At 42.7% G+C, this 13,296-nt stretch overlaps 1 protein-coding gene across 4 annotated transcripts in view; it reads left to right on the top strand.

Moving 5' to 3' along the window:
• The window catches only part of MEGF11 (multiple EGF like domains 11), a 394,137-nt gene that overhangs the window by 362,738 nt on the left and 18,103 nt on the right, over window positions 1–13,296 (top strand). For 2 of the 4 annotated variants that reach the window (XM_032766028.2, XM_075069730.1), the window contains exon 22: window positions 13,052–13,108. The exons of 1 other annotated variant lie outside the window; for it this stretch is intronic. In XM_032766028.2, the coding sequence (XP_032621919.1) occupies window positions 13,052–13,108 (57 nt within the window). Of the gene's footprint in view, window positions 1–5,443; window positions 5,511–13,051; window positions 13,109–13,296 lie in introns of all 4 variants that reach the window. One more of the 4 variants, XM_032766027.2, reaches the window with a different exon arrangement.

Genomic DNA, 13,296 nt, shown 5'->3' with positions numbered 1-13,296 from the left:
TGATTTTAAATTTTCACAGTTGTGTAAAGTTAGCGGGGAGGAAGATGTCAGACAACTAACCTCAGGGCGGATTGTTAAATACCAGAGGACAAATGTCAAACTGGTTGTTAGTTCTATACTTAGATTTCACCAAGCAATTTTAGCGGAAACTACTCAGGCCCTATAACAGCCTTAACGTGGAGTCACAGACAGCCCCCTTGGATACTCCAGTCTATCTTGCCACCCAGCTGAGCCTGCCTTTGTGATAGATGGTCCTTTACACCAAGAATCACAGCAATATTCAGGTTACTCCCATTCCCAAAGCACCAGTCACTTGCCTCAGTTCAATTGCACCTTAGATCTCTCGGCAAAGACAACACTTGTAGCCAATCCTATAATAAGCTATATAAAGATTCCTTAAACAGGAGAGTTGTTTACAAAGTTAAAGCAGATAAATACAGATACACAAATGAGTTACAATTTTAAGTTTCAAAAGGTAATAGAAGCTTCTGTAATTAGCAAGCTCTGTATGCCCTTTAGGGCTAATCCAGGCTAAGCAGCTGGGGATCTCTTGCTTGTGCCTGGAAACGTTACCCCTCCCTCCTCCTGAGACTTGAAGAAGATCTCTGTGTAGCTCAAAACCTTGTCTCTCTCACCCACCGAAGTTGGTCTAATAAAAGATTCTACCTCACTCATCTTGTCTCGCTTATATTCTGGGACCAACATGACTCAACAACGCTGAAAAATCACAAACTATCAACATCACATGTCAAAATAAACAAGGGAAATATCTTTAAATCAAACTCTAAGAAGTCCTCTAGCAGCAGTTTTCGTACTTTGCCTGTCTACATATCAATTATTATCTGTGGGAATATTTTTTCATCGGTTCATATGTGCAGTGAAACAGATTTGTATTGGTAAATATCAAATCCTTCCACACCTAGTTGCAAAGCTATCTGCTTTTTAGTGATTGATTGCTACTTGTCTGTGTTTGTTATGACTGTACCATCTCTGCACATGGCATATGATCATCTCCGTCAATGCTTTCCTTGGTTTAGAGAGAGAAAGGAAATGCTGAATGACTCCTATCTTGTGTGTGTTAGTGCAGTCCAGGTACACAGAGGAGCCAGCCCGGGTGTGAGCATGCCCAATCACCAGCCACTGTTCTCAGGTGGAATGACTGTGATTAGAAATATCGCACACAACCAGAAGGTTGTCATCTTTGTCTCTGCTTCTGTCTATCTTTTGGGGCTGATGGAATGAGGAGAGGCTGAAAGGCTGGCAGAGAGATGACTAATGGGCTGATAACATATTTTAGCTTTGCTGGCTGAGGAAGACATTTGTAGACAGAAAATTTGAAGGAATAGAATAAAGCAACAGACATTGCTACTGTTGCTCTGTCTGTTCTATCTAATGTTAGATTAATAGAGTCTTAGGCTTTAAGGCCGGAAGAGATCACTGTGATCCTCTAGTCTGACCTTGTGCCTAGCACAGGTCATCGGACTACCCTGGATTAATAGTCATGGTAGAACTAAAGCATATTTTTCACAGAGATTAGGGAAAAAATCGACTTGGATATTCTATTTCTTCAAATCTAGTGTTCTAGCATTAGTCCAAATTGTGTGTGTGTTTAATGGGTGTAATTACACCTGTTATGGCCTGAACCCTTATTCTCATGTGCAAACCAGCATTTGTTGGCCCAGGTATCCATTTGTGTACACAATACCACACTTTATAACTCCAGATACGGGGACTCAGTGTAACATGTCTTCATGTTTATTTTCAGCTAAACTGTTTCAGAAGGCAATTAGAGAACCACAGTACTATATACAGGTTTACGTGTGTACATGTAGATATCGTCTCTTGTATTGTATACGTTGAGTGCACACACACAGAATGAGAAATGATTGCCTAGAAAGGAGTACTGTGGAAAGGAATCGGGGGTTATAGTGGATCATGTGCTAAATATGAGTCAACAGTGTAACATTATTGCAAAAGAAGCAAACATTATTATGGGATGTATTAGCAGGAGTGTTGTAAGCAAGATACAAGAAATAATTCTTCCAATCTACTCCGTATTGATAAGGCCTGAACTAGAGTATTATGTCCAGTTCTCGGTACCACCTGTCAGGAAAGATCTGGATAAATTGGAGAAAGTCCAGAGAAGAGCAACAAAAATTATTAAAAGTCTAGAAAACATGACCTATGAGGAAAGATTAAAAAAAAATGGGGTTTGTTTAGTCTAGAGAAGAAAAGACTGAGGAGGGACATGCTAACAATTTTCAAGTACATAAAAGGTTGTTACAAGGAGGAGGATGAAAAATTGTTCTCCTTAACCTCTGAAGATAGAACAAGAAGCAATGGGCTTAAATTGCAGCAAGGGAGATTGAAGTTGGACATTAGGAAGAACTTCCTAACTGTCTGGGTAGTTTAGCACTGGAACAGATTGCCTAGGGAGGCTGTGGAATCTCCGTTGCTGAAGGTTTTTAAGAACGGATTAGACAAACACCTGTCAGGGATGGTCTAGTTATTACTTAGTCCTGCACTGAGTGCAGGGGACTGGACTAGATGACCTCTCGAGGTCCCTTCCAGTCCTGCACTTCTGTGATTCTATGGGTTCCCTGTGTGTGTACTAATGCATGTTGATACTCTGTATAAAGCACGTGGGTCTCCTGCAAACAATTAGAAGTGAGTGTGGGGGAGTAAGAACTGCATGATTTGGCCCATGGTTATTACAAGTCTTCACTTAAACTAAACTCCAGGAAAACCTAAGAACAAGAGTGTCCAACCCTGCCCTAGTGCAGGAGGAAAAGGAGATGGCGTAAGGAGTCCCCCCAGCTTGTGTCCCTGTGCGTTGGCTGCAGGACTTGGACCCACCCAAGCACAAAGACCCTATAGGGCTAGGCACCTAAATGGGATGAGCCAGTTGCCCTGTTCCCCTCTACATCAGCTAGCCAAGCTGCCCCGCAGGTGGCAGAGTGGACAGGCCTCCCCTGAGCTCTGGGGAGCATGGTGCATGCTGCGGGCACATGGCTTCCTGGAGCTCCTGCTGGAGCCGTGCGTATCAGCCTTGTCCTCTACCACGAGCTGCACTCGCTTCAAATGGCTCCAGGGTTTGTGATTCCCATGTACCTGTCTTTTTTTCAACCTACTCACAGCCCTACCATATCCATACAGATTTAATTGCACAAAACTAAGTCTCACCAGTAAAAATACAAATGCATCCCTTGCAGTCCCTAAAAGGGAGCATCAGTACAGAGTTGCTTGCAATGCTAGTGACAAGCCCTAAGGATCTTGTCCAATTCCATGTCCTGTTACTAACTCCAAACTCAGCCACGATTTAGGAAAGTTCCCTGAGCCCTTCAGGCAAATCCAGTTCATACTTACACATTAGAACTGTGACTTTAGACATCTTTGCACTGAGGCCAGGTGAAACTTGGCGGTTTCAGCTGGAATTCACACGGAGGTTTGGATCCATTCAAACCCAGAACAAAGTGAAATTCTGGTGCTACGAACACACAAGATCACACTCAGCGTGAATGAGTTTTGGACAGTTCCAGTCTCACTACAGCAGTAGGAGCATTCACCCAGTACCATGTGAAGTTTTGTTCTACGCTAGGAACAGCGAATTTCAGATTGTACAATTAAAGGACCACTTTATATGCATTTCTTGAGTAACCTGTTAGCCTTAAGCACACTACATATGGTTCAGTACACATCGATAGATATTGTATAGAAGAATTTATTCTGAGGTAGCTTTTGTTCTGAGTGTGAAATTAAAATGGACGCTCATATATCAGATTCACTGCGTGCAGTTGGAAATTTACCATGTCATTTCCATTCTAGCTATAGGGAATGCCAGAAACACGGGGCTAAAGTCAAACACTGGAGCATGGGAAACGTGTTTTGTAAAATGGTGCCCACAGTGACTAGATAACTGGTAGAGCTGGGCAGGAAACAGTTTTCCCATCCCAGGAGAGTCTTCAAGATTTTTAAAAAAATTCCTGGCCCCAGATCTACCAAAATCTTGAAAATGTTTGCAAGCAATAATCCAAGAGAAATTTCAAATCATGTTATTTGAAAGGTATTGTTTTGAGTTTGACCTTTGCTTTTTTTTTGTATAAATTAATTGAAATTTTGAAACCCCCAAAAATTTTCATTTAAAAATGTTGAAATGGAATGACTAACAGATTTCAAAACTTTTTTTTTTTCCAGAAATGTTTTGAATCAGGAGATATGTCAAAATGGCCTTTTTCCTACAGATAGTTTTGTTTTCAATGTATCATCATTTTCTGACAAAATATTTCATTGGAAAATTCCCAACAGCAAATCACAGGCCCTTCCTGTTTATCCATAGGCACCTTGGCTCTAAATGTAAGGTCCATAAATTCAATAGTGCTAACGTCTCTGCGTACAGAGACCCAGAATGTGAATGAGCCCTGCACAACCACCAGAGTGCATAAGGACTCTTTCCTTCTGCTCCTTCCAGTGTGGGAATGGAGTCGTCATCCTTCTGCATAGGTCAACATACAGGGGGAGCATTGTGCATCAGCTCAATGGTTGGTGCAAAGTGCCCACCTTAGAACAGTACTAGGGAGGTCATGCCTCAGATAGATACCAATTTCTCCAGTGCTGCTTCTGGGCTATGTTGTCTCTGCAGTGCCCCCTAGACCAGGCTTGTGGCTAAATGCTAGTCTGGTTCAGTTTAAGCTTATCTTGACATACAGTCTGGAAATGGCAGCAAACTCAAGAGCATATGGTAACGTGCTTAATACAATAGCAGCCTTCACCGGACACTGCTGTTTTCTGTTGCTGGCAACATGGGCTGTTTTCGTTTTAGACTTCATCTGCTCTAGCACAGAAGCCAGCTGCTAGTGCAGCCTTGGTACATGGCATGACCCAGATGCCAGTCTCTAAGATAAAACTTTCCAGCAGTGGTGTATGGATGGAAGCCCTGGACTCTCTTCTGATTGTGTTGGCAGATCTGCCTGTGGCTTCATGCCTTATTCTTTTTGATGTTATTTTCCTTGAATTGTGAGAAGTCTTGTATCTTTTATATCTGTTAACTAAATATATCGATGCATAATTAAATCCCCCTTATTCCAAACAGCTCATGCCTGCATGCTTATGTAGGTTTTTTGCTATATTCATCTTCATCGTTTGCTTTGAAGCTGCCAGTATGTCTCTCCATTTGCACAAACATTTGATTTATAATTAATGGTTGCCCTAGGAAGTCATGCATTTTTCCAGCATGCTTGTGTACATTGCTTAGTGAAGTGTCCTTCCTTTGTGATTTTTCCTGTATGGTAGCTAAAAACTTTCAAATGATATATATAAAGAACTGAGTTGGTGAGGCAGAAGTAATGTTCACCTACCATTTTGGTTTATGGTATAGTTGGGTCAAGGTCTTGAGTGGTGCGGTTGTTTGTTTCAGTGTTAACTCATTGTCATACTTTTTGAACAGCTCAGTAACAAAGTCCTTGACAGAGAAACTGCAGACCGGAGGCCGTACAGCTATCTGAATGAACTAGGTCAGTAATTTTAAACAATTTAATTGTTTAAGTAGAATTTAGAGCAATGCCAAGGCCAGTTCAGTCATCCTTAAAGGCACTAACAATAAAATAATATTGGCATTGTCTTTATTTCACTAAAAGAATTACTAGTGGTGAAAGATCTAGACTTGACAGTAGTTTTCTTTACCACAAACCACACCTTGTGGAAACGGAGTGGACAGTCTGGCTTTCTGGTTTGGTCTGTTGAAGCACACTGATCTATTCCATGCATGAGAGGTCTTTTCGGAACTCACTTAGAACAGTGAAACTCATTCAAGTTTCAATTTCTGTCCCTCTTTCCTGCTTAACTGATATAAATTATTAAATAAATTGAGACCGCTGCAAACCTTACTCAGTAAAATTCCCTTTGAAGCCTGTAGCTGGAAAGGAGGGGTGAGGTAGGAGCGACTACATCTCAGTTAATCCTCCAGTGGCCAGTTTTAGATCTGCTTGGCACCACCAGTGTGGTAGAAAGCAACCCAGCTGTAACAGTGCATCAGGCCTAATGTTCCTTTCCATTCCCCAGCGTGAGTTCTGACATGCTTTGAGCAGCTGGTATATCCAAGTAGGTAAAATGCCATATTTTAGATGCTGCTGAAAAGCTGTGCCATCTGAACACCTGAAATGTAGCTTGTCAATGGTGAAAGCATTTGCCTCTTACTTCTGGTAAGATGTAAAGTATTGGCTGCTGAAATCTTGCTGGAAATAAAGTATGCAGAAGGGCTAATGGTAAGCAGAATTTTGTGAGATCTCACAACACTCCAGGCAGAGGAATGAATGTGAAATACCATTGGGCCTTGCACCTGTCACTATTCCCTTGGTTAGACTGTGCTTTATTGGCACTGAGGATAGCAATGCCTATACCCATAAACCAAGTGTCATTTTCAATTCCTGCTTCAGGAAAATCACAAACCTGTAGGATTTCAATGCAAAGTGTTGTGCATTACCAGCCACTGATGTGCTCATCTGCATGAGCAGCAAAGAGTCCTTTGGCACCTTATAGACTAACAGACATATTGGAGCATGAGCTTTCGTGGGTGAATACCCACCTTGTCGGATGCATGTATCTGCATGGTAATTCATAGAGCTGCTGTGCTATCCTGATATGTGTTTGCCTATCGTATATAGAGATTGAGGGGAAGGCATACGAATTCTGCACAAATTAAGTTTGTCTTCATCTTAGTTTGAGCTACAGACATTGATTCGGGGTATATTACTTGGCTGCATTACCTGCATGAAACCTAGTCCTGTCAGCTTCAGGGAGTGGCTTGTCTTTGTTTTTTCTCTTCCCTGCCTCCCATTACAGGAATATTGAATGTATTGCCTGTTTGTCTGGCTTTAGAATATTCTGGGTCATGTTATTCAGGTGTGGGTGACATCGAAAAACAGTGGTTCTCAAACTGGGGCTGCCACTTGTGTAGGGAAAGCACCTGGCAGACTGGGGCGGTTTGTTTACCTGCTGGGTCCTCAGGTTCGGCCGATCGCGGCTCCCACTGGCTGTGATTCGCTGCTTAAGGCCAATGGGGGCTGCAGAAAGCAGCCCAGGACAAGGAATTTGCTGGCTGCCGCTTCCCGCAGCCCCCCATTGGCCTGGAGCAGCGAACCGCGGCCAGTGGGAGCTGCAATTGACCAAACTTGTGGACCTGGCAGGTAAACAAACTGGCCCGGCCTGCCAGGGGCTTTCCCTACACAAGCGGCAGCCCCAGTTTGAGAACCACTGTCCTAAAATAACAAGCTAGTACATGTGTGCATGGAGGAAAAATACCAGTAAGTATACAGATTTTAGCCTCTGGAGCCCATGCTAAATAGGTCCAAAGTCTCAAACCACTCAGTAAGTTTACAAAAAAACCACATTATTTTGCTAATTAAATCAAGTCTTAGAAGCAACATGTTGTAAACAAGAATGGCTGATTCTGTCTGCCATGGGGCTTTTTATAATACTGTCCCCAAATGCAGTGTCTGAGCACCTGGTTTGGGGTATGTTTGCAACAACTAAACAGCCATTACAAATACAGATATGCTTCAATTGTTTGAGATCCACCCTGTTTGGTTCAAAATTTTCTCAAAGGTCAGGGTGTGTGGGAGAATGCTTCATTCCAGGATTTTGGTGTAGTCTGAAACAGAACTGTGGATTTAGACCCAGACCCAAAATTTCCCTAAATTCAGGATCTCCAGAACTGGAATGTTTATGTATTTTCACATTCTAGTTAACAAAATAATAGAGCACACATCACTCAGCAGCTCTGAGGCCCTGCAGGAGAATTTTGAGGAGTGTTGTAAACACCAGTATCAAAAGAGGGTTATGAAAGCATGATGTAGCAGAGACAAAGTGTGTGTGTGTGTTAACTTGCTTATGCAGTTTTGGAAATTAGGTTGAATTGTATTGATGTTACTCCTGTTAATTTTCCGTTCATCTCTTTCAAATCTACAACAGTGTTTCTACAACAAAAGAAACATTTCTGAAATATACAATATGTACAGAACATACATATATGGAATACATGTATGTATATGTATGCATATATATGGGGATCAGTCAACCAGTGCTCTCTGGCTCAGTGGAAGGTGATTTGACATTATTTTGGTCTGTCTGGTATCCTGTTCAATAATAAAACTAGGAATTATATTGTCTTTGGCAGCTGCCTTACCACAGGACACATACCAGTATGTCTTTAAAACGTTAGTCTTCATAGTTTTCTGTCACTTTTACGCAACGTTCAGTGAACATATGATATGTTCTGTTCTGAGCTCCATGTGCTGTTTGTTCCACTTCTCCAGCCTGTTTTGGTTTCGTGTTTAGCTTATTAGGCAATAGAAAAGAGGGGAAAAGTCATGAAAATTACACCGCGGGGTTCTTTGAAAGATCACATGTTTGATTCCACTGGAGGATAAGGAAATGATTGCCATTGCATTAGGAAAAGAGACCTAACTTAAACTTTTGCAGTCCTAGGGTTAGTGCTTCACTTGGCAGACATCAGCTTTCCTCATGCCCATACTGTATGCTGTATTCTGACCTTTAGCTCCTCTGCATTATGCTAACCAAGCCTGCTAATTTTTGGCCTTTCCATTTTAACTGCCCAACGGCACAGAAATACGCACACACTCAGAAATCTCGGTAATCAAGGAGAATCTCCAGAAAGTTCTTTCTGTTTACAAACTGGGCTTTACAGGCACAGTTCTGCAGACTCATTCAAGCAAGTAGTCCTTACATGAGTAGCCCCATGGAGTTCAGTGGAACTTGTGCAGGTATGATCCACTCATCTGGGTAAGGACTATGTCCTTGGGTAAGAGTTTGCAAGACTGAGTCCTGTGCATTCAGAAAAGCTTGGTCTAACAAGTGGTTAAAACCAACAGGTGAGGTGACTGGTAGAGACAAGTCCAAGCTGGATTTGGATGGGAACATTTGGGACGATCAGGGCATCTGGATCATGAGCTTTGGTTTAGCCTCTTTTCTCCTTCTAATGAGAAATAGACAAATCTTAAATATAAAGGATATTTTCAAGGTTATGTGGCAAAATATTGACCTACCTGGAAAGTAATTGGAAAAGGCAGATCTCATTATTATTCCTATTCTACCATAAGTGTGCATGGTAGTTGACAGACAAATAAAAGCTGAGGTCCCTGCTCCAAGCAATTCACACCCTAAAGGCCAAATTCAGCTCTCAGTTTGAGTGGATCAGGAGTACGTGTATCGCCAATGTCAATGGTACAAGCTCCACTGAAATTACGCCAATGGAATTGAGATCAAGAATCTGGCCCTCATGAAGAATTACTGAGGGATTTCACAAAACCGGGTGACTGGACAAAAAATTGGCAGATGAAATTCTGTGTTGATAAATGTAAAGTAATGAACATTGGAAAACATAATCCCAACTATGCATACAAAATGGTGGGGTCTAAATTAGCTGTTACTACTCAAAAAAGATCTTGGAGTCATTGTGGGTAGTTCTCTGAAAACATCTGCTCATTGTGCAGTGGCAGGCAAAAAAGCAAACAGAATGTTGGGAATCATTCGGAAAGCGAGAGATAAGAAGACAGAAAATATCATAATGCCACTTTGTAAGTCCATAGTATATCCACACCTTGAATACTGTGTGTGCAGTTCTGGTCTCCCCATCTCAAAAAAAATGTATATGAGAATTGGACAAGTACAGAGAAGGGCAACAAAAATTATTGGGTATATGGAATAGCTTCCATACAAGGAGAGATCAAAAAGACTGGGACTGTTCAGCTTGAAAAAAAGACAACTAAGGGGGGATATGATGGAGGTCTATTAAATCATGAATGGTGTGGAGAAAGTAAATAAGGAAGTGTTATTTACTCCTTCACATAATACACGAACCAGAGATCATCTAATGAAATTAATAGGAGGCAGGATTAAAACAAACATAAGAACTTCACACAAGCACAGTCAGCCTGTGGAACTCACTGCCAGGGGATGTTGTGAAGGCCAAACGCATACCAGGGTTCAAAAAAGAATTAGATAAATTCATGGAGAATAATTCCATCTATGGCTGTTAGCTAAAATGGTCAGGGATGCAAGTTCATGCTCTGGGTATCCCTAAACCTCTAATTGCCAGAAGCTGGGAGTGGATGACAAGAGACGGATCACTCGATAAATTGCCCTTTTCGATCCATCTGAAGCCTCTGGCACTGGCCACTGCTGGAAGACAGGGTACTGGACTAGGTGGACCATTGGTCTGACTCAGTATGGCTGTTCTTATGTTCTTAGCTAATCATCTATATCCTTAGTTTCTGAACTACCAAATTGTAGGAGCATTTAGTGGATCTAGACAACAGTCACCGATCATATATTCAGAACTCTTCATCAGGATGTTGCTTTAGATCTTCACAGGTGTAATGGAGAGATGTCTGGATACATCTCATGAGGGCAGCCAGCATAGCTATGGGGGAGGGGTAGCTCAGTGGTTTGAGCGTTGGCCTGCTAAACCCAGGGTTGTGAGTTCAATCCTTGAGGGGGCCATTTAGGAATGTGAGGCAAAAATCTGTCTGGGGGACTGGTCCTGGTTTGATCAGGGGGTTGGACTAGATGATCTCCTGAGGTCCCTTCCAACCCTGACATTCTATGATATTGTACATAGACTGACTTATGTTTCAGTGAACATGACACTGTTTCTCAGGGTAAATCTTGACCTAATAGGTCACTAAATCATGCCATTCCTCTCTACAGACCTCATGATCTGCTCATTAATCCCTAACATCTACCGGGATATCACCCTGCAGCATTGCTCCAATTTTCTTCTATGCTTGTTTTTCCTCTAAATATGATGACTTTAATCAATATTTTCAAGCCATTTGCAGGGACTAGGTCATGTTCTGAGGATTTTGAGCCATCAAGCAAGGTTGTTCCTATCTGCCCTGTTACTACTTTTGTAGGTCAGGGACTCTTCATGTGATACTATTGTATTATATAAGCAGTGTCCCTTCCCATGGTCCCCACCCATTGCTCATTGTAGGCTGGGACCCCCCTTCATCCCTGCTGCTGCTCCCTTTGTACTGGGATAACCCACTCTACCTCACTAACCCTCAAGTGCGGTGTCTGCCATTATCTCTGTTCCATACAGGCTGAACTTCTTATCTCCATCCCAATTGCTATTTGATTGTAATCGGGCTCCTTCTCCTTGCCCAACCCTGCACAATACATTGTCCCCCATTCATTCTCCATCCCCACATCTGCAACTACGCTGGCCAAGTAGCTCTGCTCCTTGTGCTGATGCTCTGAATGTTGACTCTTTCTACAGTTATTCTGGATACTATTAAGGGCTCAATGTCCGTCGTCCCCGTCCCCCCCCCGCCGCCCCTTAAGGTAGTGCCCCACATTTGGGGATGCTGTGGAGTTGCACACTCCACCTCAAAGGTGAAGCCTCCTGAAGCACCACCAACCCCAGGGGACATGTGCCCACTTGTAGCTCCATGCATGTAAGCAGATGAGACTCTGGTACACACCAGAAGACCTGCACTGAGTGAAAAGGTGCCATTTTTACACAGTTACTTTCCACTTCCGCTGCATAGGAACCAGTTCTCCATTGCACTTAGAGCCCCTTTCTGCAACTCTTGCAAAATAAAAGGGTCTTCAAGAGGGCAGAAATAACCCCCAGGAATCCCCCTATGTAAGAGGGCTCCCCCACTGGCTTAGAACTGCCAACATAGCCCTGTCCTGCTGCTCCCAGCTCCTGGATGATATGCTGGGAGAGGACGGAGGGCGAGGAGGCAGGCTGGGACAGGATGGTGGTTCATAGCAGGCTATGGGAAGCAAAGTGTAAGGTTGCTTTACTGTTGCCAGGGGCTCTGCCAGCCCCAGAATACAGGGAGCACGAAGGTGGTGCAGAGCCACCTCTGCCCTGCCCCTCCAGCCGCCTTTCCAGGGCTCTGCTCAGTGATGAAGCAGTTGTGAATCAGGGCCGATGGTTTTTAACTTTGGACTATCGGTAGCCTGAGGGCAATGGTGAAAAACAAGGCTGCAGCCACCACCTCTGGCATGAAGAAAGAGCCGTGTGGATACTGCAGGTTGCTGCTGTGGGGGGTGGGGTGACAGATCATTCTTGTTCTCTCCACAGACCAAGGACGCTTCAGGATGAATGATTAGGAGAATCCATTAACATCTTATTCACAGGGCTTCTCTCACAACTTAGCTTGGTTACTTGATCGTGAATTTTAGAAGTTATATGGTGCTATTTCTGTAACTGAGTTTGCATTGGGTCTGCTAGACTGTAAGAAATGCCAGACGATGGAGTTAAGAAGAATGTAGGCGCTAGAGTTGGTGTTCTCTTAAACCTGGTTGTTACCTGGGGTGATTTTAAGCAACACCAGCTAGTAAACTGAAATAGGATCCCCTCCCCTGCAAGTAACTTGAGTGGCATGTTCCTATGGAATTTCATAAGTCAGTTTCTTTGAAATTGGGAGCCTACTGTAAATTGCTACACTCTGAACCAGCTGTGCAACCACTTCAGGATAATTGTCTTGTCAGTTTATTAAATCGTGTAGATTTTAAAGTGAAGTCAACATCTCTGAACCAAAACTAGTGAATAAATAACTTTCAAATCCACAGATGAAACATCCCCTAAAATTAACTGTCTTGCAATATAAACTGGTCCATAATCTGAAATTTCTAGTGTTTATATTGGTTTGTTCGGTTGGCGCTTTTTTTTTTTTCATACATCTCTAAACTAATTGCTTCACTAGTGAGCTTATCAGCAGATTTTTTTTCTGTTCTCCTGAAGGGTAGTTTGTTGTTGCTGATAAGTGGTGTCCTGATTCAGGAAAGCACTCCTATTCAGAAAAGCTCTTAAGTAGGAGCTTAACTTTAAGCATGTGCGTAAGTCCCAGTGAAGGAAAAATGGGGCTCAAGCACATGTTTAAAGCTAAGCCCATGCCTAAGCATGGCCCCGAATAGGATCCTTAATGAACAGAGGGGAAAGAATATATGCTACGCATTAGTCAAAGCACTACAATTTACATAAATATTCATTTGTTTTCCATTATATATCATTTTTATGCAGGTGCTTGTGGGATGGATAGACGTCAGAACACATACATAATGGAAAAAAGCTTCACAGGTATAGTATTGAATGCCTGCAGTAACCCTAGCAAGGAGTTTGACAAGAGGGGTGTGGTAGAAGAGGTGAGATAGGAATCCTGAACACCTGAAAAATGGTTGCCTATGAAAAGAAAGCAACAGAATGATGAGGTACAAAATACGCCTGCATGGCTCAGCGGGTGGCCCTCTTGACTCTGAGCCAGAGGT

This window comes from Chelonoidis abingdonii, chromosome 9, assembly GCF_003597395.2.
Source record: "Chelonoidis abingdonii isolate Lonesome George chromosome 9, CheloAbing_2.0, whole genome shotgun sequence".
Classification (NCBI taxonomy): Eukaryota; Metazoa; Chordata; order Testudines; family Testudinidae; genus Chelonoidis; species Chelonoidis abingdonii.
The sequence above is the reverse complement of the archived record's forward strand: the minus strand, read 5'-3'. Positions and strand labels throughout refer to the sequence as shown.